Source organism: Aythya marila, assembly GCF_965140915.1.
Source record: "Aythya marila genome assembly, chromosome: 11".
NCBI lineage: Eukaryota > Metazoa > Chordata > Aves > Anseriformes > Anatidae > Aythya > Aythya marila.
Genome location: NC_139052.1, coordinates 18,961,344 through 18,988,639, shown reverse-complemented (window position 1 = coordinate 18,988,639; position 27,296 = coordinate 18,961,344). Strand labels below are relative to the sequence as shown.

Here is a 27,296-nt window from a genome sequence, read left to right as displayed (position 1 = left end):
GAGGGTTTGCTCTTTTCAAAAAGTCACCTTTATTAAAATATTTGCCAAAGTTGATCGAAATCCCCTATCGAATCTCTCTCTACGTCGCTAAGGTCGTATATATATATATATTATGTATATATGTACAAACGTCCAGGGGGGTGTTTCACTCTGCAGATCCGTGCAACTCCAGGGAGAAGCAGAACATTTGTCCTGGCGCAGCAGATGAGCTCCAACACACAGCCCTTGGCCTGGGCACAGACAGAGCCTGGTCACGGCGCACGGTGCTCTCTGTTAGGATTGTCTTCACGCCCCTCACAGGGCGCATGCAGAGGCCACAAAATAATTTAAGACATTTGGGAAGTACATCACACCAGTCTTTTAGACAAAAAGCTTTTAGGAACGCGTCCTGGTCAGTGAAGCATCTCTCCGTGCAAAGCCTTTGAAAAGGAACGCTGTCGTATAAAAGTTGGTTAAAAAAAGAAGCTATTTTGGTACGAGTTATTTCAATGCATGGGAATCAATTTTAGGACACCTGAGACCTTTGGTCAGCTGTAACATTATCCGCCACTTTCTTGTTCAGGTTAAAAAAGAAATTCCTCTTATTGCTCGGCGAGGGGACCTGTCAGGTGAACGACACGGGCTCCTCTGTGTCTGGGGATTGCTTCATCCTTCCTGGGCTCCCCACCTCTGCCTGACCGACTCCATCCAGCGCACGGCCCCGGGGTCAGCCCTCGCCCTCCCAGCGATGCTCCCCGGCCCCGGGAGGTGCCCAAATCCACAGATGCATCGCCCAGGCAGGGCTGTGCACGTGTCTACGGGACAAGGTCCCCTCTCCCGATGCTCCCAGCCCCTCGCAGAGCCGGGGGACGGGGATCTCTCACCACTCCCTTGCGCGGGGAAGCGCCTTAAAATATCTTGAAGCCTTTCAGCAAGGTGAGCGTGGGCGCTTTCCTCTTGCTCTGAGCCCGCGAGGACTTGACGGTGACCAGCTTGGCCTGGGCCACCGAGGGGATTTCCTTGTAGTTGACGGTGGAGAGGGTGTTGAGGGTGCAGCTGGCCAGCCCTTGCCGGGTGGCCAAGGTGGCCGGGGTGGCCACGTGCAGGCAGGGCCGCTCCTCGGCGATGAAGAGGGGCCGGAGGGGCTGGCTGCGCTCCGCCTCGCGCCGCACCTCCCGCACCGCCTCGTGGAAGACGTGCTGCACCGCCGCGAAGTCCTGGCACGCCGACACCTCGTAGAAAAGGCACCCGAACTTGCTGGCCAGCGATGTGCCTTCAGCTTTGGTCACCTGCCTGCGGAAGGGGGACGGGGGACGATGGGCGCAGCCTCGCTCGGGGCGCTCGTCTTGGTGGTGTGATGGCATGGGAAGGGGAGAGGGGCAAGTCCACGTGTCTTGGGGCACGCAGGGGACAAAAAGGTGTGCCAAGGGAGGATAAAGGGGGCTGGGGGTGATGGCAGGGCCAGCACATCCCTGTGGAAAGGGGACAGGGCAGGTCCCACAAGCAGGACCTTCTGGGGATGGCCAAATCAGGAAGTTTGAGTCGAGGGCCAGCAGGACACAAGCTCAGAGTGTCCCAGAGCAGCACAAACGGCCCGCAAGGAGCCGGAGCTCGAAGCCCAAAGCATGCTGACGCTGCCTCATGACACAGCTGAAAAAACATCCCACCGAAAGCAGGGGTGGGCTCCGTGCCAGCGCATCCCCCCCGTGGGCGGCAGAGCCCGCCCCGGATACGCACGAGGATGCGACAAATGCCAACGCGGGTGGAAATAACCACAAAAAAAAAAAAAAAAAACAAACCCTCAAATCTGAGCTTTTCACCCAAGTGGGAGGGATCTGCGAGCAATTCCCCAGCAGGATAAGAGGGGCTGCGGGTACCTGTACTGCTCCATGTCCAGCTTGTTGCCCAGCAGGAGCACGGGGCTCTCGTGCTGGCAGCCCCGCGCATGCCGGGCGAGGACGTCGAGGTAGCGGCGGCAGCCCTCGAAGCTCTCCCTGTCGTCGATGCTGTAGACCACCAGGAAGGCGTTGGCCCAGCACAGGTAGCGCTCGCAGTTCCCAGGACCGTCCTGGGGGCGAGAGGAGCGGGGTGAGAGCCGGCCCCGTGCAGCTGGAGGCACGGGGAGAGCTGCCCGGCCCCTCACCTGGTCGGCGGTGTCCATCACCTTCAGCAGCACGGGCTGCTGGTCCACCAGCTCCTCCGAGGTGTAGGTGTCCTCTGCAAGGGAAATGGGGCCGTGAGGATGGGGTGGACGTTCCCCAACACCCAGCAAAGCCCTGGCTGGGTGGGATGCGGTGGGCAAAGCTCCTGGTGAGGAGCGTCCTCTCGCCTCGCTCCTTCCTACACGGGCGTTATTTGGGGTGGCCGGAGGTGGGCGCAGCGGCGATGCCGCTCGGCAAACCTGGTAGGGGGCAGCTTTCTCCTACTGCATGCAAAAAGTAAGATGGGATTGATTTATTTTTGCTCTTTAGGACAAAACAGCTCAGCACCTCGTGCCCTCGTTTCACTGGAAATTGGGTCCCCCTCCAGCCTCACACCAGCAGCATCCTCAGCACCTCCAAACCACAGCAGCCAAACCTTCCCTAACACCCTCAGCTCCCTCCAGGGTTCACCCCCATGAGATTTCCCCCAAATCTGTGGTGGGCTGATCACCCCCTGTCCCCTCTGTGGGCTCCTATGGGGACGGGAAACAACCCACCATGGCCACCGTGGCTGCGCCCTGGCTCAGCCCTTATCTAAATACGACCCAGCGAGATAAAGCCCCTGCTTGAGGCTTGCCATGGAGCTGGCTTCTGAGAAATCAGGCAAAAGCAGCAGCTCCTTTCTTTAGAAATGGGTGCAGGGCTTTAGGAACAGGGGGGCTCCCGTGGGGTGCCCCAGCTGGAAGCTGCCCTCTCCCGGCTGGGTCTTAGGGGATGCGTTTGGGGAAGGTTTTGCCATGGGAAGACGGCAGAACCGCCGCGAAACCACAAACAAGATCTGAATAAAGGATTTTTCCTTCTTTCTTAAGAGTTATGAGGGGCTGGAGCTAGTTCCTGGACAGGGTCCATATCTCCCTAATGTCCCTGATAAATCATTTACAGTTCTTCACTGCGCACTGGAGGCAGGCCTACGAAAATAGTTATTAATTACTCAAACGGAGCAGAAAAAAATGCCCAGACCCTCCTGCTGCACAGCACAGCCCCCAGGGATGCCGGCTCCTACACATCCCCTTCTCCTGCAAAACACCCCAAAGAGTGAGCAGGAGGCACGGGTACCCCCAAAACCCCCCAAAAATTGGGTTTTGCCTCTGGCATGGAGATGCAAGGAGCTGATTTTCCCTGTGGGATGTGCCCAAGGGGCGAGCACCGCTTTCACCGCTGTTTTTACAGGCTGGTTTGGGTCAAATCCAGCCCTTCTTTTGCTTTTCAGGTCTTTATTTTTTTTTCTTTTCTCCTTAAATGCCATATTCGTGGGAAACGTGGGAAGGGTGCTCTGCCGGAGCACATCGGGGACACGCAGGGAAAAAAACAGGGAGGGGAGAGAACCCCAGAGATGGTGCCTTACCCAGGTTGGGATCATACTCGCTGATGAACCTCTTGGTCAGAAACTTCACCGTCAGGGCTGCGGGAGGGGAAGGGCTGGGTGAGGACAGCACGGTCACCCCTCGAAGCAGCGCCCCGTGTGCCCCCATGGTGCCCTCACTCTGTCACCCCCCCCTTCCCAGCCAAAATGCACCTCTTCTCCCCAAATCCTGCCCGCCTTTCCCACAAGAGCCTTGTGGATAATAAATAATAAAGCCATTCTGGGTTATTTTGGGAGGTTTTCGCACCACTGGTGGGGCACGGGGAGGGTTTCTGGGCTCCGATGCTTGGGGACCCACGCAGCCCTCCCCAGCAGGACCCGCTCAGCCCCCGCCTGCTGGCCCCGATCTGCACAAGCAGAGATGCTGCTGCTACCCTAAACGTCCACAAATAACCCTAAAAAAAAACCCACAGGCATTGCATGCAAAGCAAACGAACCCAGCCACGGCCGTGGGCCTGACCCAAAAGGCTTTGACCCGCTCCGGGAAGATTGCTGAGAAACTTCTTCCTCTCCCAAACATGAGGAAAATAAAAATAAAAATAAAAAATTCTCGGGGCTGGTGCACAGCATCGGGGCAGGGATGCTGCAATGGGGCAGGAGCCGGGAGAGCAGGGTGCTGGGAGCTGAAGCTGGGTGGGCACCCAAGGGTGCCGAAAAGCCAAGGGCAGCGTTGGGCAGCCCGGGGGGCGCGTCGGTGCCCGCTCTCACCTGACTTGCCAGCCCCTCGGCACCCCAGGATGGCCACGTTGCACTCGGCGAGGGGGCTCTGGGGCGGCCGCTCGGCTCCAGCCCGGGGCTTGCCGAACATCGAGGACATCCTGGGTCCTGCGGGAGAGAGCAGGGGGGACGTGGGGACCCTCAGCCACCTCCCCGCCGGGCAGCAGGGACGCAGCCGCTCTCGCCACCCGGTGAGGGGATGCGCTCGCCTCCAGCCGCAGCCTCTGGGGCCAAAAATCAAGACAGGGACCCCCTTTTCCACCCTCTACCCGCGGAGAAAGAGAGGAAAGCAGCCTCCCACCTGTGCCTCCGAGGCTCGCCGGGTGCGTGGAGGCCACGGCGGGGCTGGGGGAGCAGCGGCCCCTGCGCCGCCCGCGCTCCCAATGAATGAGGCAGGCGGAGGCGAGTGCTGCTCCCACCGCTCGCGCCCCAGCCAAACTCCTTGTAAGGCAAGCTGCCGCGCCGGGGCCGGGCTGGACACGCGTCCCCAGCCGCCCCAAGGACTGTCCCCTTGGTGCAACGCCCCGGGGAGGGCAGCCCCGCAGACCCCCAGCAGCAGCAGGGTGCCTGCTGGTGCCCAGCGGCGCTTGGCGGGGGGACCATCGCCAGCATCGCCTCCATGGGGACCCCCCAGCTCAGCTCCCGGTGGCCACTTTTACACGTCCCCTTCCCCAGCACCTCGCTGGGACCCTACAACCCCAAAGCAGAGCCCGGCTCCCCCCCCCCAGAGCCCTGCAGCACCCAGGCTGAGGCCGGCACACTCATTGCACCTCCCGCGGGCAGACGCAGCGCACGGGAGCGCGGTGCCAGCACGGCCGCCGTCCTCCCCGGCTCCTTCTCTGCAAGAAGCATTCGGGCACGGGCACCGCCTGCCGCTGGCAGGCTCAGCGGGGGGAAAAAAAATCTCCTTTTTCCACCCAAAAAGACGCGATCCCAAGGGGAGGACTCACCGCCGCTGTTGACCGCGCCGAGCCATCAGCCCAACGGGCTCCAAAAGCGAGGAGGAGGAGGAGGAGGGAGCTGAAGTCAGCGTTGTCATGGCAATCGCAGCCATTTGGGATGGGGCTCAGCGCCCGGCACCGCCCGGGCTGGATGCGTCCCCCCAGGGGGGTCATGGAGGGGCTGGGGTCGCCCTGGGGGGCACGGGGGCTGCTGTGGCCGTGCGGGGCTCTGCGCCGCTGGGATGATTGCCCGGTAGCGCACGGAGGATATTTTTAAACCTTCCCAAAATAGTTTGTGACCGTGGAAGCCCCTGCAAGCATCGCTGCTGTCCTGGATGGATGGACAAACGGACAGGGTCAGTCCCCTGTGGGAAGCAGAGCCCCTCCAGGGACTGATTTTGGTGGGATGGCAGCAACCCCCCTGCCCCAAATCGCCTTTGGGCACAGGTGGAGTGTGCTTCAAGGCATCAGAGCCAGATTATTTTTATTCTTTTTTAAACCATTCAATCTTCTGGCAGAGGTTGCCATAAAGCAGCCTGCTGTCAGGGTGCTGTGGAACTTTGTCCTCTGCCCGTGTGGGGTCTTTGGGGGGAACCCAGTAGGGCCACAGCACTGCCACCCCCTGGCACCCCACTGCTCCATGCTGGGACACCCAAACCAGCCAGAATAAAGAGAAAGAGACAAAATGCCTCGGGGCAGGGCAGGCTGCTTGCCTTAAATTATGGCTCTGAAGTAATCAGGGGCTGCAGGTGGTGCCTGCCCTCCTCTGCACCCCGCAGCGGATGCGTAACGGGATTTCTAACCAGAAAAAGCTGTGAACAGCACGCAGATGAGCAACATGCCACAAACGACACTTTTCTTCTTTTTTTCTTTTTTTTTTTTTTTCTTTACGTGAGTCGCAGGTGGCTTTGTCTCCACCTGCAGCCCCTCCAGGCTCTGCTGCATCTGGGTGCTGCGGGGCGAACCCCAGGGGGCTCTCATTTTCGGGCAGTTGTGCACTTCATTTCTATTGCCACGGGGTCCCCAGACAAAGCACACGTTTTCATTGCTCGTGTGCCAGGGATGAATTTTGCCCCTGTTGCTCAAGTGTCTCCTACCTAAGGGAGACCCAGAGCCCGTTTGCAAAGGGAAGCTCCCCCGTAAACATCTCTCCCTGCCCTTGGCCACGCAGAGCCCCTTTCCCACGGCCGGGCTGGAAGGCACTGAGTCTTGCTGACGTCCCTTACCCCCCCGTGACCATAAAACTGATGTTTGCGAGGGAAAAAATAGTACAGAGCCCTGCTCTTCCCGGCAGCGCGGCCCAGCTGGACGACAACCACGTGGAGCCCTCCCTGTGATGCCCGGCGCCTGCGGTGGGAAGCGGCCCCTTGGGGTCTCACGGGGAGGATGCCCCAAATCGCCAGCAGCCCCACCGTGACCCGCAGCCCCCGCCGGAGACCCCCCTGCCTTTAGGGTGGGCGGCGAGCGTGGCGGATGCCTTGGAAAGGGGCCGCTGGCTGCCCACGGGGCCGATCACGAGCCGGGCTATCTTTAGCCGAGGGGATTTATATTACAAGCGAGCGGCGGCAGCACGGCAAAGACGCCCAAGGGTGGAGGAGGCCTCCGGGCACGGCGAGGAGGAGCATCGGGGGCTGTCCCCTTGCCCCCCGAGAGCCGGGCGAGGATGACCCCGGAGGAGGACGGCGCTCGGGCACCGGCCAGCGTGCGTATCCGTGTGGAGGGGCAGCTGTTCTCGGTGGAGAAGGCCGTGCTGGTGGAGAGCAGCGAGTATTTCCGTGCCCTGTTCCGCTCGGGCATGAAGGAGAGCAAGCAGGAGGAGATCGTGCTGGGGGAGCTGAGCGCCGCCGGCTTCCTCGCCATGCTGCGGGTGCTGGCGGGCGAGCGGCCGGTGCTGGGGGGCGAGGAGACCTTCCAGGCGGTCGAATGCGCCGCCTTCCTGCAGGCCAAGCCCTTGGCCAAGTACCTGATCAACACCATCAACTCCGACAACTGCATCCTGCTCTACCAGGCCGCGGCCATCTTCGGCCTCCTGGACCTCTTCCACCGCGCCGCGCTCTACATCAGGGACAGCTACGCCGAGCTGGAGGACTACCTGGACTGCCTCTCCGCCGACCTGCTGGCCTACGTGGAAGCCCTCCTGCCCAGCTCCTTCGTGGCCGTGGGAGCCCACACTCCCACCTTCGAGTTCCTGGAGGACCTCTCCAGGACCATCTGCTACCTGGACGAGGAGGCCAACACGTGGAGGACCCTCTCGTGCCTGCCGCTGAGCGCCAGCACGTTCCTAGCCGGCATGGCCACCATGGACAACAAGATCTACATCGTGGGGGGCGTCTACGGGGCCAGCAAGCAGGTGGTGGAGAGCAGCTTCTGCTACGACGCCGACACCAACGCCTGGAGCGAGTTCCCCAGCCCGCACCAGCTGCGCTACGACGTGCGGCTGGTGGGCCACGAGGGCTGCCTCTACGCCATCGGCGGCGAGTACGAGAAGATCTCACTCAAGTCCGTGGAGCGCTACGAGGTGTCCTCCAACACCTGGACCTTCGTCTCCGACCTGCCGCAGCCCAGCTCGGCCGCGCCCTGCGCCCAAGCCCTGGGGCAGATCTTCGTCTGCCTGTGGAAGCCGCTGGACACCACCGTCATCTACGAGTACGAGAGCCAGCAGGACGCCTGGCTCCCCGTCACCGAGCTGAAGCGGCAGCAGAGCTACGGGCACTGCATGGTGGCCCACCGCGACAACCTCTACGTCATGCGCAACGGCCCCTCGGACGACTTCTTGCGCTGCGTCATCGACTGCTTCAACCTGACCTCGCGGCAGTGGACGGCTCTGCCCGGGCAGTTCCTGAACAGCAAAGGAGCCCTCTTCACCGCCCTCATCAAGGGCGACACAGTCTACACGGTCAACAAGATGCTGACGCTCCTCTACTCGGTGGAAGAGGAGACCTGGAGGTTCAAGAAGGAGCGGGCGGGTTTCCCCCGCAGCGGCTCCCTGCAGACCTTCCTCCTGCGCCTGCCGCGGCGCGACCACGACGTCGCCACGTAGGCGGCCCCGGCCCACCTCAGGGTGCTCCCCTCGCGCCTGGCCGCTCCCCTGGGCTCCTCTCCTCCTCTGCGGAGCTGTGCCCGGGTCCACGGAGGTGGCGCGTTGGACCTGGAGGTGACGCTGGCCCTGCCAGAGGGGAAGGGGCCGCAGGATGTCACAGCAGCCGTGCGCCAAGTCCCACCAAATGTGAGCCAACGGCGTGCAGAGCCCTGTGGCTCCTGCAGAGGACGGGTTCTGGAGAGGTGCAGACGTTAGGTTGACCGATTTTGGCCCCGCTCTGAAGGTGCGCAGCGTCCCTCCTGCTCTCTGCTCCGCTGGGAAATCAGTCTTCACATCCTGGAATTAAAGGGAAAGCTGTAAAAAGCCCTGTGGTTTTCATTACTCTTCTCTCGTGGCTTTTTTTTTTTCCTTTTTCCCTTCAGAAAGGGAAATACCTCCGAAGGGGGGACCCACGTCAGCGCTCCCTCCTGTCCCCTTTGCTATCCGACCACACACCAAATGCTTTCTCAGCTGCGGCTCCGCTCAGAGCTGCTGGCAGGAGCGCGGTTCCCAGGCAGCCCCGAGCTCCCCGGGGAGGCACCGGCTGCACCCGGGATAGGGGGACAAAGGGGCATGAGGTGGTGGAGGGGAGAGACCTCAGAATTGGGGTTTCTCTCCAAAAACCTGCACGGGGACAGGCCGTGCTCTGGGGTGAAGGGGTGCCTCTCTGGGAAGCATCCCTCCTGTCCTCGAGGGCACCAGCAAGCTGCTGACTCCTCCAGGGAGACACAACGCAGAGACAGGGGCTAGCTGTCCTCTTTTATAAGCCAGAGGGGGCTTTTTAGGACATAACAAACCTCGGAGACACAGAGGGTGTGAAAAAGGGAAGGAGAGGAGAGGTGCCCAGGTGTCCTCAGCTGGCAGAGCTCCGTTACCAGCTGAGCCATCCCGGTCAGCCACAATCCCAAAATGCTGGAGGCTGTCAGACCCCTGCCAGCTCGTGGCTTTGCTCTGGGGATGTTCAGAGAAGGGCTGCCCTCGCCTCCCTTGGCAAATGCTTCGTGCTGCTGTCCCTCGGGTGGGATAGGGACAGGGAATTAAGCTGGCAGCAGACCCCAAATATCGCCCATCCGGGCTCCCGTGCACCAGGGTGCTCCTGCTCCCCTCCCCTGGGGTCAGGGCACACCAACTGGGACGACTCCACCACTCACACTGCTGGCCCTCGCCAAGTTCTCAGCATTTTTGAAACAGACTGCATTTGAGAAAAATAAATAAATAAATAAATAAATAATAAACAAGAAAACCCAAGCTTGCCATCAGCACCCATCAGCATCAGCTGCCCTGCGCTGGCTCCCCACGACAAGGCTGCCTTCCCCCTCCTTCCCCTCGGGTTTGTTTTCTGTAACCTCCTGTGTTACCCCAGGAGGAATTCGGAAGAGCTGAGCACGCTGCAAGCATAAATCCCATCGAGTCAAATCCCTGCTCCCTTCCCAGACGAGGCCAATTAACATTTCGTGCTGTCTTCTCCCAACTGGAAGCAGCGCACGGGAGCACGCTGCTTTAAACCACGTTAAGCTGAAGAGCGGGCTTAAAGCCTCCATTAAAATAAAGTTAAAATCATTTCTGTTACTCAAATATTTATGGCAGCTTCTGTGACTAACCCAAGATAGTTTAACTTGGCAGCCTCTCCCATTCCTTCCAGCTCCGGAACAACCGAGCCGTGCAACTTCTCCCCCACCTTCGGGCACTGTTTTCCCAACAGTTCACAGGTTTGCAAAGGGAAAAAGATCTTTTTTAAGTGGAGCACCTGATGGAAAAGGCAAGCCTTGGCTGGCACCGGGGAGCGGGGCATGGACGTTCCCAAGAGATGAGTAACTTGCTTGCATCCGTCCACCCAGACCGCGGTACAGAGCGTAACACGAGGCAATTTTTAGAGGCAGAAAAAAGATGCTGTTTGTACCTCTGCAAGCAGGGGGGAAAAAAAATCATGAGCCAGCGTGAGAGGCTGTTCTGCCTTTGCACAGTGAGTGGGCACGATGCTGCAGATCTGCTTTGCTGCTCCAGAATTTAGCACTCGATGTTACGCGGTGCTGGCACGAGCGCAGCGCCGTTATCTGCCCCTCCGAATCTTAATGGGGTTTGCTCCGCCAAAGCTTGCAGCCGGAGCCGAGGCGATCTATCTAATCACAGCTTAACCTTTTGCAAGTTTCTGCTGAAGGTGACATCATCTTGGCAGGGAGGAACGTAAGGAAAAGCTGTCTGTAGAATGGACTTGCCTTATAAGGGCCGTATCGAAAAGAGAAGCTTGTGTAACCCGAGCAAAGGCTCCTGCAGGAAAAATGGATGGGAGCTCCCACCTGCTGCAAGGAAGGCAAGACGCAGCCAGCCTCCACGGATGGATGGGGTGGGATGGGATGGGATGGGATGGGATGGGATGGGATGGGATGGGATGGGATGGGATCACCACCCCATGCTCCATCAACCAATTTCCCCGTCCTTTTCCTTGCAGGATATCTCCTGGGGCCACACAAGGAGGTGCCTCACTTTGCTTTTCACTTACATTCACAATGTTGCAGGCATTAAACGCCCATCCTTGGGTACAGACAGGTCAGTTCCCCCAAAATCTGGATGCAAAGTGTCCTCTTCGCTCTGCCACTGGGCAAGGATGGAGGCATTCATGGAGGGCTACACCTGCATGCATTGTTTTGAGAGCTACCCAAAGAAGAGTGGAGCAGGGACACATTGTTTGAATTTGATTAATGCATTTTAATGCACTGGGCAAGGAGATTGCTTGGAAAGAAACAATGGAAAAGTGGTAAATACTTTGCAACTAATTAATAAGAATTGTCCCTCATACGTTGTGCCAGTTGGCATTTTCATAGGAAAAGACACCGATACCTTTTTATAAGAACCCCTCCAAGCACCTTTACTCAAAGAAATTGCATCTGTATCTAATTCACGGGGAAATAATGTTCTTTTATATGAAAACACTACCCATCATTACACTGCCAAATCACGAGACACATCCTGTACGATGGTGAGCTGAAGCTCCCAGTCTCTGTACTTAGTTACACACAAAAACTCCCCCAGGCATCCAGATTTTCCTGATCCCAATGTTTGTACTTAACCTAATTTTGAGCCACTGTCTCCGCAATTTAGGGAAGCATCCCCTGAATTTGCCTAATGAAAGGCAGAGCTGAGCCAGTCCTTCATCTCCCTGCTCCGATTTCGTGAAGTTTCCTGAGCATGAAGCCTTGCACAAGCCGTTTTTCAGCGGCAGCCTGTTTCCCTTCCAAACCCTTCACCGAGCCGTGCGTTTTTCTCAAGTTTCTTGTTCAGAAGGAGACACCAAGTCGATCCGGCTAGGTTTCAATTACAACACCCAAACGTCATGAAGTCAGCTGAGAATCTTCCCAAGAAAGGAAGAAGCGGTGTTTCTGCGAAAGCACTCGGCTTTTATGAAAACACCCTCTCCTGATGATTTATATCACCGTGCGTGGCTCCATTTGTAAACATGGCGCTGCCGAAACGAGCCGCAGGAGCTGCGCGTTCCCCAGGTGCAGGGAGAAGGCTGGCTTTCTGCTTTCACACAGCCTAAAGGAAAGGCAGCTTGGATCTCACCCCCCCCTAATCTAAACAGCAGCGTTGTTCGAGGGTGGATGTGTGTGGGTGAGGAGATAAACACTGCCGACGCGAAGCCTCGGCGCAATGACAAACTGGCGCGTGATGGATGTCCCCGGATGAGATGAGAACCCACGCTGGTGAGCTGCTGCTTGCTGCCCGGGAGGGGATGGAGCAGCAGGATGAGTGCTGGGTGTCCTGGACGGAGCTGCCCGTCGGTGCTGGGCGCCTTCACTGCCTCTTCATCATGAGCTCTTCCAGCGCCTTGTCTCTCTGGTTGCCGCAGAGCAGGAGGACTTCTTTGATTTCGTTCTGCTGGAAGCCCATGTCGTTGAACTGAGCTAACAAGTGCAGGAATTCGGCTGCCTGGAAGGGGGAGGAAGAGAAAGGGGAGATTTTATTGTCAGGATGCCTTCAGTGCACCATTTCAGCGGGCAGGGCTGGATGATCCCACAGGGCTGTGTTACTGCTGAAGGGCACCGCAGCTCCCGCTGCCAGAGCAGACCAAGGGAGCAGGCCAAGTGCTAGTTTTACAAAGTCTTTCTTTAGGCAACTTTAAAAAATAGGAAACAGTTAATGAAGTCGGCCTCTAACCTCACTTATTCCTTATAAAGTTTAATATGAATTCCAGCCGCGTGTTTGCGTTGCAGAACTACCGCAGCAGACCGAGGAAAGCAGCCTGCAATTCATTTCTTCTGCTTCCCCTCTTGCTCAGCCTGGGCCTCACTGCAACACCTCACCCGGGCCCTGTCCTCAGCAAGCCTCAACCTCCCAGATCCAAGAATCAGGCACCATCCCGGTGCTGAACCCCTCGTCGGAGGCAAGCAGGGTGATGCCATGTGCCGTGACAGCCGGTATCACGTCCGACAGCACCAAGGTGGCTCAGGGATTTCCTCTACCTGGCTCTGTGCACCGTGCAGGTCCTTCTAACCTTAACTGCCAGCAGCCGAAATGGGAATGCTGGTGGAGAACAGAGCAGGGGACGCGTGGTCCTGCACCTGGGACACGCCGATGGGCAGCCAGGAGGCAGGGAGTGAGCACGGATGGTGGTGTGCCTGGGGATGGGATTCACACCAGGGCTGTGCAAGCATCATATTCGCACAGCAGGGAGAGAACAAGAAGGGAGACAATCCTCTGCGAGCCCTTATGGCCATGCAACATCATCCTGGGGGCTTGAGCCCGGGCTGCAGGGTGTGTGGGCTCACTGCTGGCCGGGCACCGAGCCCCGACCCGGCAGGAGGTTGCACAGGAGGCAGGCAGGTGGGACAAAAGGCTGGGCACCGCGCCGCTCTGACCTTTTTCTCCGAGTACTGGAACATTTCCATGGCCTCCTCCACCTGCCCTTCCTCGTAGCCCTGCTTCAGCAGCCGGTCGCAGGCCCGGAGGTAGCCCAGGAACTGGAGGAGAAGACGAGGAGGGTTAAACCCAGGGTGGGAACAGAGGGACGCGGGGGCAGAGCAAACATCTGAACCATCCGGAACACCAAGCAAGCATCTGAAAGCTGTTTTTTTTTTTATATATATATATTTTTTCATTAAGCAGAGCCCATCTGGGTGAAATGCCAGGTGCACGCTGATCCCTAACCCCTGCTTCCCTTTGATGCTCCCAGCCCTGGGCCCCTGCGGGACCCGTGCGAACCCCCCCAGCCCCAGGGGAGGGCTGTGTGCTGTCATTACCGAAAGCAAACAGTTATTTTTGGCTTTCCTCATTGTTCTTGGAGTGCTGACAGCACAATTCCCAGCGGTATCTTTGGAATACCACGAGAATCATTCACTGTCCAAAAACATGCGTGACAGATAATAATTAATGAGCTATACAATAGTGGAAAAAAAATATATATGGAAATGGCTGCTTGGAGAGATGGTGAGGAGCCCAGGGGTCTCCCCAAAACCGTGTCTGCTTCATCCAAGGAGAGGCTGATTCATATCTCCCAGACCTCCACCCTCTTCAGCTGTGCTGTAGCCAAGGAGAAGGATGCAGTAAAAGACCATAAAACACACAAAAAGGCCAAAAAAAGTCCCTCAAATGTTGAGCTTATATAGCTTGGCTAAACAGCTAGTCCCCCTGCAGCAGGGTAAGATTTTTTTTTTAATGTAAGCCTTAAAGAGTGGGTTTTCAACTCAGACACAAGTTATTCACTGGTCATTGGCATTCATAACCTGGTTAAATTTTCCTCACTACCTTACTAACTAAAAAAACAGACCGTGGCTGCATTTTCTTGCCCTGTTACAGGGAGAGATGCTCCCCACGTTCAGAGCCTAATGCAGCCAGGCTTGGCAATCCGACACGCTGCTCGAAATCTGTCCCGCTGTCAACTCCGCGATTTTTATCATTAAAGAAAATACATCTATATCCTCAAGACTAAACAAAAACAGGTTTTTAAATACTTCGACCTGCTCACCTCCCGGGTTCAGCGCGGGGCTGATGGCTCGCTGGGGAAGCAGCAGGAGGCTCTCCTCGCCCTAGGAGGAGCATGGTGGAGGGCCAGCAAGCTCGGTGCTTGGATTTCCAGTGCAAGAACGTGCTAGGGAACATCTGATGGGCACACAGAGCTGCAGGGAGCTTCTGCACACCCGTAACATTGCCACCTTGCTGCAGCAGCTCTTGGTGATGCCTCAAGGAGGGTCCTTATAACCCACCTGGACGTGAAGCCAAAGCCTCAAGCAGGGGTTAGCCTCCTATACCCGAGCACCAAATGTTTCCCCAGTGGCAATTTTGTGGTGAAGGAATGGGGAAACATGGCCAGGGCTGTGTGAACATGTTATTTGGTGCCACTCCTCCAGCACTGAGCCTCTAAGGACACAGCTTCTACAGGTGGCAGTGAGCCTTGGGGAGCCACAGCCGGATGGGGTCAGCGGGTGAAAGGCCTGTAGGAAGCACTGAAGATCACGTCAGGGCGACCCTAAGCCTGACAGAGCCTTTTGGAGAAGCTTTTCCACCAAAACTGAGGAGGCATCGCCTCGTTAAGGCAGCAGACTTAGAAAAGTTTGCTAGCTCCCCCAGGGTGGGCTCTGCCAGCTTCGCTTGACACTGCGAAGAAACGGAACAATTTTTGGCTACCATCTGGTGCCACAGTCAATCTTCGTGTTTGAAGCTGTCATCGTCACACGCTGAAACCCCGTGTGACACCAGCAAGCAATGAAGAGCGTCCACAGCCCTTGTTTTTAACTTGAAACATATTTTCCAGGAAGGTCTTGGCCTAATTTGGTAGTTCTGTGCTTGTTACGATTGCCTGAACAGCTAGGCCTTGCTCTTCATCTTGGCTATGCTGGGCTTAAATGGGAAAGATGGGAACGTCTGGTGGAGAGACCAGGATACAAGGTAGACCCGGTATTTTGGTGCATCAATCACCTCTCCAAGAGAGTGGTAGCCTGTGTGTTCACACAGAAGGGAGCAGACTGCAGTGTTTTTAGGAGGAAATTCTCCTTCACAGGAAAGAGAGACATCGCTACAAGACATATTTGATGGCCCTCCACAACGACCGTGGGCTGTGCTCTCCCATTTCCCTCTCCCTGCCTACATAGAAACCTTTAATCTTGATGAAATAAAGCTTCCCTTCCCTCCTGGGCTCGTAGCAGCGCTCTCCTGGGGTCCTGGGGAGCTGAGGTGCCTCAGAAGGAGCCAGAAGCTGGGAAAAGACCCAACATCAGAGCATCTTTGTATGGCAACCAGAGGCGTGAGTTGGATGGAGCTGCCCCACGCAGCCCCGCACACGGGCAGCTCCCAGGGACACCCACCAACAATGCTCAGTGATGCTCCTCAGCCTGGCAGAGACTCAGGAATTGGGGGCACAGACAAGACAGGACTCAGATACCAGGGTAGGAAGAGGTTATACGTTAATTATCTAAACTAAATTCCAGGTTAGGACAGTGGGTTTCTCACAAAAGCTCGGTGGTTGCGCACGGTGACCCGAACGCGACGCTTGCGCGGAGCCGCTGGTTGCTCCAGCGTGGGCATCTCGAGCTTTGGAGAGCGACCAGGCAAATCCCCAGGGTGTTTGTGTGGAAATCGTCACACCGAGCTAACAGCCGAGAAAAAACGATGTGCAAAAAGTTCCCATATACGGGGGCAGGATCTGCACAGAAGAACGCTGCGCTCCGCACACCAGATGGGGAGGATGGCAGCACCCGGCCACTATCGCTCGCTGACAAGCTGAGCACCACTCGCTGCACGTTTCCTACAGCTAAGCTGTGGGCATGCCAGCTAACATAAAACCCTGCTTTGACACCAAAATGCGATAATATGGCCGCATTTTCCCCAAAGAAGAACAGGGCTGCAGGGAGCCCACTCAGAGCAGAAGCAGCAAAGATGAATCTCTCACCATGGAAAGATGATTTTTTTTTTCCCAAAAAAAACACCAGCTCCACCAACCTGCCCCAGGCTTTGCCTCCCGGTCTTCTGGAGAGTGAGGATGGCTTTGCGGGCCGGGTAGCCCAAGGCGATGACGGGCTCGATGAGGTCGCGCTCCTCCTGGCTCAGCGCCGCGAGCAGGTCGGTCGCCGAATCCGGCTTGGTTTTGCGGGACGCCAGCGGCCGCGCCGGGGGCAGGCAGGTGTAGGGGCTGAGGGACTGCAAAATCAGACAGGAACTCGTGTTGGACAACCGGGATGGGGCCACCTCCGTGGCACCCATGCGAGATGGCCATCAGGAGAACCCCCTGCCTGTCCACAAGCCAGCACGGTGGAGGCAGGCGGCAGAGAGCATTGCTCCAGTGCTTCTCATCAAGTGTCATTGTTTTAGTTAGAGCACCACAAGGAAAGTTCCCATAAATAGAGCAATCCCCTTCAGGCACGTGCATGCTTTCCCTGCTATACATCTGTTTTTTCCCCAGAAATGGGTGAGCTTGCTGGGAGCAGGACCCTCGGTGCTTCCCCAGCGGCTTGAAAGCAATGCCCATGGAGCCTTGGAGAAGCTGGGACGCGCACCTCCCAAATAAGTGGTTATTACATGGTTTGGGGGCACGTACAACAATTTAACCACACACTTTCTCTCAAAAAAAAGACCAAACTTAAATAAATCCATGCCCAGCTACAGATAGAGATCAGGGAAATCAGCACCCAGGAGCACCTCTGGGGGGAGGCCACCAAACCCAGCCTACTTTAAAAAAAAAAAAAAAAAGAAAAATCAATTGAAAATTAAGCAGCAGGAAAAAGGAGCAGCTCACCGGGACCGTGGGCTTGTGCTTGCGGATGGGGGGCATGGGGGCAGCCGGCCCTGGAGGGGGGGCTGGCACCAAGCCTCCCGCGCAGGATATGGCCGCTGCCGGCCCGTACTTGAGGCTCCTGTTGTTTCGGGAGCGCTGGGGGAGTGCTGGTGGCTCTGGGAGCCCTCCGTTCTCGGCCGTGGCTCTGTTTAAAGGATGCACCAAAGCAGCCAGCTTCCTCCTGGCTGCTTCCAGCTCGTTCTTCATGTTATTGAACAAAACCAAAGACCGCCTCTGCTTGCCCGTATCCGGGCTTGCTGTCTTGAAGCCGTTCTCCGGAGGCGGCTCCAGCAAGCCGGGCGATGTCTTCGGTCGGATCTGCTGAAAGACATGCTGGTTTCTCCTCCAGAAAATGTTCTCATCCCGGTCATTTTCTTCCCAGGAGGTGGAGGAATACTCATCATCTTCCAAGTACCCGTCCTCCTCTGGGCGTGTGGCCTCGCTCTCCGTGTCGGAGGCTCTGCCTCTGCCCTGGTCGGCGGCATTGAGGCTGATGCAGCGCCGCACTGCGCCATCCCGAGCTCTGCCCCCAGCCGTCTCCCTGCCCTCGGCGGCGTCCACGAGCAGCAGCCAGCATGGTGGGGCCGTGGGGACGGTGTCAGTGGTGAGCCGGTGCCGGGAGGTCTGGTGCTGAGAGGCAGCCTCCAGCCAGTAGAGCACCTTTCGTTCCAGTGAGAAGTCATGCTGAGGGAGAGCAAGGAGAAGAGAGTGAGCACACCCCAAACACCACCATGGTTCAGCGGGTACAGGACAAGCCCCATAATAATTCACCCAGGCCATGTCGTTCCTGTATTAGACCCCACTGGGGATGGCAACGGGCAGCAGGGCTGCAGGGCTGGGCAGCGCCGGCCTCATCCCTATGAGGAACCCTCAACATTTTCACTTGGAAAACATCCAGCTGCGGCGTTATTACTGCTTACAGTCATATTTAAAACTCTGCGGAAAGGGTTTTTTATGCAGGGCAGAGGGGTCGTGTCCGCATCACCCGGCTTCGAACATGTCCGAGCCTCACATCAGGGCACTTGCTGGGAACAAGCAAGCCCTGCGTGCCCCAGCGCTCTCCAAACAAGGCCTCCTCCAGCCCTGGCAGGCACATTCATGGCCCAGGAATGCTGCTGCTACTGCTGTGCCCTGCCCCAGCCACCCTCCCCGAGGAAAACACCATGTGGAGAATGTCGTCCTGTCCCACCACCGCCTGCCTCCAGGACAGATGGACGTGTCCCCATGGATCCCCCTGAGGTGGGGCCGGGGGGATGGACACAGCTCAGCAACACCTCGGCCTGCAGACCGCCACCTGCCTGCTGCTCGAGATTTGAGGAATCCCGAAGGAAATGGAAAAATCTCAAAAATGGTGTTTTCGTGCTGGAGCAGGCCGCAGGAAGCAGAAGGCCCAGGGTGCCCCAGCACAGTGCTCTGACCCCATCTACGGGTGAGACTGCTCGAGGCACAGCCACACAGCAGCAGGGGGTGAGGGGACTTCTGACCCCCTGCGAGCTCCATTTTGTGCTGTGGTGATGTCCCAGTGACCAAGGCCGCTACAGCACCAGGGGTGTTTTCGGCAGCAGTGTAGGACTGGCTGATGAGGAAGATCACAAAACCTCAGAGGAAACAAGTTACCAGCACAGGCAGCATTGCCTGGTCACATCTCCGATAGACTTATTAATATTTATTAAGCATTATAAATTAATGAGATTGTGATGATTACAGACCACAAAATGCTCCCAGACCAGGGCATGAAATTGACCTTTTTCAAGAGCAAATGAAACATCCTATTGAGGAAAGACCCTCCATCCATCCCATCCTCAGGCTCAGATGGGATTAAGGAAGCCCAAACACAACCAAAGCCCTTCCTCCCACCCCCAAAACTCACGGTCCTCACCTCCTCGTGCTCCTACTGAACAACAACCGATGGGGAGAACACCAACTCGGAGGTTTTCCTTCCTCCCCTTCCCCAAAACAAGCATCCCCGTCAGCATCCCAGTGGAAGGGGACATGGAAAGGCCAACCCACCATGGTGCTCATGAGGATGTCGGTGCAGTCGGGAAGGTCTATGGCCGGCGCATCAATAAAGGTGTTTTGTCCCGCAAGGTCTTCTTCAAGGCTCTTGGCTGTCCGGAAGGGGACTCCGTCCAGGTAGCTCATTATCACCACCGATTTCTTGCTGTCTAAAAGGGGAAGGATTAAAAATGTCAATGGAAGGACTGGCACCTGTGAGGAAGTGAGGTAACACTGGCAATTTTTGTGGGGAAGGAGAGAAAACTGAGCTGTTTCAAGCGATCTTTTGGAGAGAGGAATAACTCTGTGCACACCGCCCAGATTTGCAAAGTCTTAATTCCTAGATAGCAGGAAGATTTCTCCAAACTATCCTTTGCCATTTGGAGCTTGAGTCTCCTGACCAAGCTTATGGCTTCATTCAGCAGAGATCCTGAGCGTTTTTCTCCTCCGCTTCCACCCCTTTGCCACCCCCATGCATGCCTCATTGCTTCCCCAAGCAAGGCACTGAGCCCTTTTCCCAGCTGTAGAACAGAAACCGCTCTACAGAAGCTTCTGTAGAGCTCCTGCCAGCTCCTCCTAAGGGGAGGAGGAGGTGAAAGAGAAGGAGGAGGAGGAGGAGATCACCTCCCAGTGACCTGGGCTGGGCGGCAGAGACGGCACGTGGCCGCCACACCACTCCGAGCCATCACGTGGAGCTGTCACACCAGGGGAACCATCCCCGTGTCGCTGTGTTACTGGGCTGGTGTCCATTGCTCTCCCCAACACAGAGCTACAGAAGCACCTGCGTTTTATTCCTATTTTCTACCTTTATGCCTATCTCCTACCTTTATTCCTATTTTCTGTTTCAGTAGCTTTTGCCAAGGTTCATGCTGGTGAAAGCCACGGTGTTAGAGGGATGCTGAACGAGCCATTTTAAGGGGAGATTAGCTTCTAAGAACCAGCTGCTCGTTTTAAGCACCGTGATGTGTTTTAGGATTAGGAATGGCTGGGGAGAGAAAAATTTCTGATGAACTGGGAATGGTGGCATGGAAAATATTACTGCGATCGTGTAGCCATCGGTTCTGCATAAATGACTCAGTTTAGTAAAAAATAAGTCACTACTTCTTACATCTAGTCCCAAGTCCCCAGCGATGACAGCGCACAAAATAGTTTCCTTTCTATAACGTCGACTGGCAAAAACCTGCAGTGATGGTAAGTCTTCGTCTGACTTCTGGAATCTGCAGCCTGTTTGTCCCAGTCCTCGCCAGCCATGCTGGTCATAAGGCAAACACTTTGTGTGACATCTGTAGCCATGGAAGTGTCTTTACTTTTTTTTTTTTTCCCCTTTAGAAAGGAATGGCCTCTATGACGATGAAGATAAACACTCCACAAAAAGAAAATAAGTGGCTGAATGTATACAAAACAAAAAAGCTGCCTGTTAATTTAATGTAAAAATAAGGAAAATGGGAAACGGCATTCGAGAAAGGCAGCTCCTTACCTTCGGAAAGGAATGAGACAAACTGCTTCGAATTAAGAGCAAAACACACAATAGCTTGGCACCACTTGTTGCTCTGATCACAACTCTGAGAAGCTGTCGCCCAGCTGCTGATGCCAGGAGCCCCAAATCCCCGCAGCCCCTAACCAGCTTGGCCGGCCCCGCACGTGTGCTGCCGCGAGCCCGCGCCGTGCAACGTGCCGGGAGCCATCTGCTGCCCAGCCTGAGAGGGCTCAGCCCAGGTTACAATCCACGCAAGTGCTGACGAAGGGAGGGCAGGGAAACATCTGTCATCGAAGCCACGTTGTCCCCGTTTTCCCCAGTTCGTCAACGTCACGGCGCGGCCCCTGCCGGCCGCGGATGGCCCGGTTTGGTGCGAACCCACACATCCTGACAGCTGTGCAGCACCTGGAACGGTCTCCAAAAGACCCAGGCTCGTTTACAGAGTAAAAGCTGTGTTGTGGAGTGCAGCATCAACGTGGTTAAAGCCATACCAAAGTCCTGCTGTCCTCATACAGGAGCAGAACAGGCCCCTGGTGCCCTCAGCTGCTGTGGTACTGTGCTAACAGCGGGCACTAGGAAAGGCTCCCACTGATATTAACTCCCAAACCAGCTGCTTAAAGAAAAAAAAAGGGGGAAAAATCCATCAGGGTGAGGAGCACTGACTGTGGAAACGCTCCTAGACAAGAGCAGATGGGGTCACTTGTAAATACAGCTCACACTAGAAAGCAGCTTCTGCCATCGCTCCGACCTCTGCTGCTTCGAACCAGCCCTGCCCAATTTCACGTTACAGGCAGGCTGGCAAAGGAGCAGGCACCCATCAGGACAGGGTGAGCCTTACAAGAACAAGAAACCCAAACTGCACCGAGACCCAGGAAGGAACAGGATGCAAATGAGTCCTGGAAACTCGTAACAAACCCTTCTTCTTGTGGGATATTTGTTGTTGCACTTACAGTAGTAGTAAATACCTTACTATACTCAGACAAATCTGAATCTTAAGAGTGAATCTGAGTACACAAAGGTTTGTTTTTGTTCCCCCCCCCTTTTTTTTTTAAGAATCAATGCCCCACCTCCCATGTATTTTACAAGTTTTTTGAGGTTTCAACCACTCCTCTTCCAGCTGTGGCTTCAAGTTCTTTCTCTCTTAAAATATAAAATGCTTTAATGCAGACATCATTAGACAAGAGCAAATACACAGAATAAACCACAGCAAGCCTGTAAGATTGAATTACACCTTAATGACTTGCTGGCATTTTCAATTCTTGTTTTTATTGATCATATAAAGTTATCCTTACCGTTGGATGCAATCACGTAGCTCGTCTCACACGGCAGGGAGAAGAGGGTTGCTTTTACCCTGCCTGCTTATCCACTGCTTGGGTCTTTAAATTGTTGCACAGTCAGACAAGCACCTGACTTCGACAGCTTCAAGATTACTGCAGCTTAGGCGGATAGCCTGCCTCACCAGACATGTTGAGGGGATAAGGAGCCTAACTATTTAAGCAGAGCATCCTCTGGTCACTTAGCTTCTTGAATTGAAAGTGTTGGTCCCGCAAGAGTTTTTATGCTGTTTGAACTTCTGTGTTTTTTTTTTTTTGGCCAAATAAGACCCCCAGGACCTGACCTAGCCATAAAGACCTTGGAGCAAGATGAAGCTGGAAGTCATAGTTGGAAAGGGGCGAAGTATGGACATGCAAATCAGAACCCAAATCTTCAGGGGACTTCATGGTGATCTGCATTTTGTGGTGCAATATGCACTGGAGCAAGAATTGCAAACTTCTGTGCTTAGACAAATCCTAGATCCGTCAAAAATTACTAGTTAGTGCTCCCTTATGAACAGAAATCAATGCCAAGCTTCAGCCACTGACATTACACAGAAGCCCAAAGTTAAGCGCTGAATTTATCAGCTCAGAGTAGGCAATGATGTGCTGCCTCCTCCAGGAATTACACAATGCTGTGATGCTGAGGTAAGGAACTGGAATAACTGAATCCATTCCCACACATTAGGGCTAAGTGAGAATAAGACTGCAACACTGGAAAGATGCCACAGCAATCTGCGTAGACAAGCAGAGCCCCAAAACCATATGGGCCATCGCTGTTTTAAGCAAATTGTCCAGGACATGGAAGGCTTTGAAACCATAAGCCTGTGTCACCTTGTAGGAGGGAGAAGTTCCTTCATACAAACCTTTTGCCAGCAACTCTCTGCATAGCTTGGGTTGTATTCGATGCCAAGTACTAGAACAAATCTCTCCCTAGGAGCAAAAACACTTCAAACGAGAAAAAAAAATCCATTTTTCTCTGTTTATTCTGTACAAAAAAGAATTAGAAAACAGAGCTGCATTTTTAATCAAACGTTACATAAATGATCTGTCTCTATAGAAAATAGCTATAGAGGTAAAAATATTTTAAATAGGTTAAACTTCAGATTGTATTTTTTTTCCAGCAGGCTTATTTATCAGATTTATATATAATCATGTCTGACTGACTTATTTCAACACAACAGGTAATATTTTCCATGTTGTGGTACCAGTTTTAGTCCACAAAAGCAAAATGTCAACAGCTGCTTTAATCAAGCTTTAAGAACTTATATCTTGTTTGTACTTAGAATTTGTTTAAACTTGTACTATGTTCGTTTCTACGCACAGAAATACAGAAACTATTTTGAAAGCAATGCTTGACATGCTTCATTTAAAAAGAAAAACATGTTACTAATGATCTTTTTTTTTTTTTTTTTTTTTAAACAACGTTTTTATTTCTGGAGATTTCAACATCTTGATTTAGGCTTATAAAGATAAAAGTTACTAAAAATAGCACGTGAATACCAGCACAAATAACCTTGTCAGCAATGTTACTTTATTAAGATAGAGATTTGTTAACAAAAACTCACAGCAGGATTGTAACTCTGTGCCACAAGAGGCCTGACAGCTTTGGACTTGCTCAGATATTTCCCTCCAGAGTCAGAAAACAAAAACATCTCTTAACTGTTTTCGTCAAGATATTCCAGTATCTGGCCACAGGCTTAACAACCAGAAACGGGACCCAACGATGAGACCTTATCGTCCTTCAAAGATAAAATAATTTATTTTTAAATTATCTGACAGCAGTGGCCCAAGTGTCGTTTGTGGGGAGACTTGGAAGAACCCATCCTGGAGGGATGCAGCTTCCTTCGGGGTGATCGGCTGGCACCAAGTACTGATCCCACTCGTGCCTTTAAGAGAGAAAGTCTTGTTTGAGAGAAGCAGTAAGATTATACACCTACATACATATTTGTTCACGCCAACCAATGCACAAAACAATTGTAAACTGTGCTCTGAAACATTTTTTTCAAAGCACAAATGTGAAAATTTTAATATACTGATACAGTAAAGGCAATGGTTAGACATGAAAGTGCACACCACTTCGCAAGAGTGTCTGCTGGATACAACTTCATCAAGCTAGAAGGTAGATACTTAACCAAAAAAGAAAGGAAAAAAAAAGCAGAATCATAATAATAATTGATTATTATGAATTAATTATTATGAATAGGAATAATCATACTTGGAAGTTAATGACAGAACTAAAAATTTACAGTCCCAACAAACAGTACTTGTCACTTTAGACACTAAAATAAAATCTTTATTTCTACCTGATCTGGATTAGAGCTGCTACAGAATGCTCGGCTTGTAAGTAATATTCTCTGAAGGGTTGCAGTAGATGGGCAAGAGGAAATTCATCTGTTAAAACACAGACAGAAATCATTCAATAAACCAGAGACACCTTTGATTGTAAGAAGTCTTAGAAGCCCTAGATTTGCCAACTCATTTGTTACTCCCCAACCTAACTTGGGATCTTCACTTACACAATGTGTTAAGGACTATTTAGATGCTTTGCACATCTCTTCATCCTTCCCATAGCTGTCAGAGCAAAGTCAAGGCTAGCAAAACTTTTTCCTGCCTCCATCCTCTAAATAAGGGGAACATATGGGCACTGAATCTTTTGAATCACAAATCACCAAGTCATCAAATGAAAGCATCCACTGGGTGCAGGAAGTCTTCAATCTACTCTGTTTATTCCTACTTCAGCTCATCTACAACCTCTTCTTGCAAAATGTTATGGAGTCAGCTTGAGATATACTGCAGCCTATGATGAAGAGCTCAACAGTTCTTCTTGCATCACATTTATTAAAAGCAGTTAAATTATTTCTCTCTGTTTATCCCATCTTTTCCTCTAAGCATAAATTATTTCAGATAACTTCTTTCCCAGCTATTTTTGCTCCTGTAATTTAAACCCAGTGCCTAAGACAAACAAATACAGTGACGTATGGCACGCAGGATCTACCTGGATCCCCAAACAGCTTGGAATCAATTTCACGTTTCTGCTGTAGAAGTTTTTCCCTTTCCTTCTTCTGTTTCTTCTCCATTTCTCTCTTCCGTTCTTCCTCCTGCTCTCCCTCCAACATAACTCTTAATGCTCTCTCCTCAGCTTCATACAGCTCTGTCCGGTCTTTTAGCAACGTTTTGAGACTTTCTACCTGACTTTCAAATGCTTCATCTGCTGAGGGAGGCGGACAAACACCTAAAGAGAAAAAGAATTAATTTAAAATTTTCAGATTCAGAAGAGGCCCTGTTAGCAGACTAAAGAGTGGAGCTGGCAAAACACGTCAGAGAAGCATAAGCCTAACCTTGCTAACAATTATCTTGACAGAAGAATTTTCTGGTAAGGAGGAGCTTGGAAATGTAGGAATGCAGCCACTGCATCCAATTTGCTGTTCAACATTTTATAACTATTCTCACATAACGACGTAACTAAACCCACTGATTGAGAAACAGCTTTTCCAAACTGCACCTTCCACATCACATTATTTCCTGCAAGCACAAGTAGAAAAGTTTGGAAAAATTCTCCTAATTAACCTTTTCTGCCAGCAGCCTCTTTTCTCAGTTTCCGAAGCTTTTCTAAGGCACGCAGGATGTCCATCATTCTCTTTGTGTCTGCTTGCTTCTTCCTGACCTCAGATAAGACACTGTCTGCAGCAGCCTTAAGTTCCCGCTCCTGAAAGGAAAGGAAAAAAACAGCAATGCATGAAATACCCCTCACAGACAAGAAAAGGTACTTTTAAAAAGATGAGCAAAGCCCTGGAGATCAAAATAACTTCCTAGTAACACAACCATAGCAAGTCAGTCAAGCATCTGATCTCCTTTATCAAAGTCAAAACCTAATAGACTTTAGGAGAAAATAAATAAATGCTCTGCCACTCATAAATTTGGGCCAGAATGGCTGTTGAATTCATAAAGCCCAACAGCCTTTAGCTTCAGAAAGTTAGCAAAAACATACAATAAATATAAACCGCACAGGTTTTACAGCTGTGTGGTTACAGCCCATTAACATGGCAGAGTCTGAATGCAAAACCTTTCACTACAGCTGCTCTGCACCCCCAGAGCAACCGGCCCAGCACCCCTAGAGCAGAGAATCTTTGACCAGCAGCCAACCAACAGGTGCCTGCAACACTTCACATCGAGCCTAATTTCAGAGCTTTGTTGGTTGGTTATTTTTTGTTTTGGAGCTGTTTTGCTTCCCCACGAGACAGAAAACCTCGCGAACGAGCTTTGCAGGGACAAAGCAGGCGGCAAGGCCGAGGCACCAAACCCTGCTGACCGCCGCTGGGTAGCTGTGGGTGCACGGCAGCCGCTGAGGCACGGGGAGGCTGCGAGCTCAGGACCACAAACCGAGACCTCTGCATGCACCTGAGCTCATTTAACCGCACCCGCCAGGCCAGGACACGGCTGTGGCACAGCCGAGACTTCCAAAAGGGCTTCTCCAGAAGCCACCAAGGGCTGTGAGTGCTGCTGAACATCCTGTGCCAGCAGGAGCCATGCGGCCGAAGGCTGTTTTGAGGCTGGTTCAGCACCCGTGGGGTGTGAGGGGACAGCAGGACGAGGCCGTACCCGGTTCTTCTCCTCCACCTCCTGGATGCACTTGGCTCTCCACCGGTCAATCTCAGCCTCTCGCTCGGCAGCTCGGGCGGCCTCCTCCTCCTTGGCCGCCTCAGCCTCCTGCTTCCTCCTTTGGAGGCGCTGCCTCCTCTTCCTCGCCTTCTCAGCCTTCCTCCCCAGCTCCTGCAGATAGCCGGGCTCCCTCAGGGGCCTCACGGCCTCCCGCAGCTCCGACCTCGCCGCCTCAGCTTCCAGCTTCGCCTCGCTCCATCCTTCCTCATCCCCCTCAGCCTCCAGCCGCCTCAGGGCTCGGCAGGCGGCGGCCAGGCGAGCCACCAGCCCCAGCGCCATCACCGCCAGCCGCCGCCCGGCCTCGGGGCTGGCACCGAGGGACACCGGAGGAGGACGAGGAGCAGTGAAAGGAGCCCGGTGACGGGCTAGGAACTGTGTCAGCCATTGCTCGTCCCGCTGCCGCTGCTGAGCCTCCTCCTCCGCCTCCGCAGCGCCCGGAGGGGCCCCGCGGCCGGCCGGGGGCCGCTCGCTTGAGGGCCACGGGGGGAAGAGCGGCGGGGCGGCGGCGGGGCGAGGAGCAGGGAAATAGGGAGCGGCCTCGGGGGGCAGCAGGAACGGCGGGGGAGCCGCCGACACAGCCGAGAAGGGAAGCGGGCGGCCCGAGAAGGACGAGGAGGGAGCAGGAGGAGGAGCGGGGGGAAAAGGTCCCGGGGGGAAGGAGCGGAACGGAGGCGCGAAGCGGCCTGGGAATGGCGGCGGCGGCGGGGCCGCCATCTTGGGGAGAGGCGGGGGCGGGAGCGGGGCGGGGAGAGCAGCGCAGGGCCCTTGCCTCAGACAGGAGGAGTTTGTGGAAAGAGCTCCTTGG

The 27,296-nt window shown here is 54.2% G+C and overlaps 4 protein-coding genes across 6 annotated transcripts; 1 reads left to right on the top strand and 3 right to left on the bottom strand.

Moving 5' to 3' along the window:
* Positions 1-883: 883 nt before the first annotated feature.
* RASL12 (RAS like family 12) lies at positions 884-5,329 on the bottom strand. Of its 3 annotated transcripts, none has more exons than XM_082768834.1 (6): positions 5,211-5,329; positions 4,252-4,368; positions 3,526-3,582; positions 2,123-2,196; positions 1,857-2,047; positions 884-1,272 (listed from the first exon to the last, which is right to left on the bottom strand). In XM_082768834.1, the coding sequence occupies exons 2-6, from the start codon at positions 4,358-4,360 to the stop codon at positions 888-890; spliced, it is 816 nt and encodes a 271-aa protein (XP_082624960.1). In that variant the 5' UTR covers positions 4,361-4,368; positions 5,211-5,329; the 3' UTR covers positions 884-887. The 3 variants fall into 3 exon arrangements, with proteins under 3 accessions (XP_082624960.1, XP_082624961.1, XP_082624962.1); XM_082768835.1 differs by lacking the exon at positions 5,211-5,329 and adding an exon at positions 4,562-5,002; XM_082768836.1 differs by lacking the exons at positions 3,526-3,582; positions 5,211-5,329 and adding an exon at positions 4,562-5,002.
* Positions 5,330-6,491: 1,162 nt separating this feature from the next.
* Positions 6,492-8,592, top strand: KBTBD13 (kelch repeat and BTB domain containing 13). The gene has a single exon (XM_082768832.1). The coding sequence runs from the start codon at positions 6,865-6,867 to the stop codon at positions 8,239-8,241; it is 1,377 nt and encodes a 458-aa protein (XP_082624958.1). The 5' UTR covers positions 6,492-6,864; the 3' UTR covers positions 8,242-8,592.
* Positions 8,593-12,072: 3,480 nt separating this feature from the next.
* On the bottom strand, positions 12,073-19,186 carry UBAP1L (ubiquitin associated protein 1 like; the record flags this gene model as incomplete). The annotated part of the gene is made up of 5 exons (XM_082769314.1): positions 12,073-12,207; positions 13,137-13,238; positions 16,213-16,410; positions 17,006-17,728; positions 19,055-19,186. 5 exons carry the CDS (start codon positions 19,184-19,186, stop codon positions 12,073-12,075), a joined length of 1,290 nt encoding a protein of 429 aa, XP_082625440.1.
* A 3,664-nt stretch (positions 19,187-22,850) lies between these two features.
* On the bottom strand, positions 22,851-27,213 carry PDCD7 (programmed cell death 7). The gene is made up of 5 exons (XM_082769313.1): positions 26,432-27,213; positions 25,400-25,538; positions 24,828-25,064; positions 24,136-24,223; positions 22,851-23,718 (listed from the first exon to the last, which is right to left on the bottom strand). Exons 1-5 carry the CDS (start codon positions 27,203-27,205, stop codon positions 23,601-23,603), a joined length of 1,356 nt encoding a protein of 451 aa, XP_082625439.1. The 5' UTR covers positions 27,206-27,213; the 3' UTR covers positions 22,851-23,600.
* Positions 27,214-27,296: the final 83 nt, after the last annotated feature.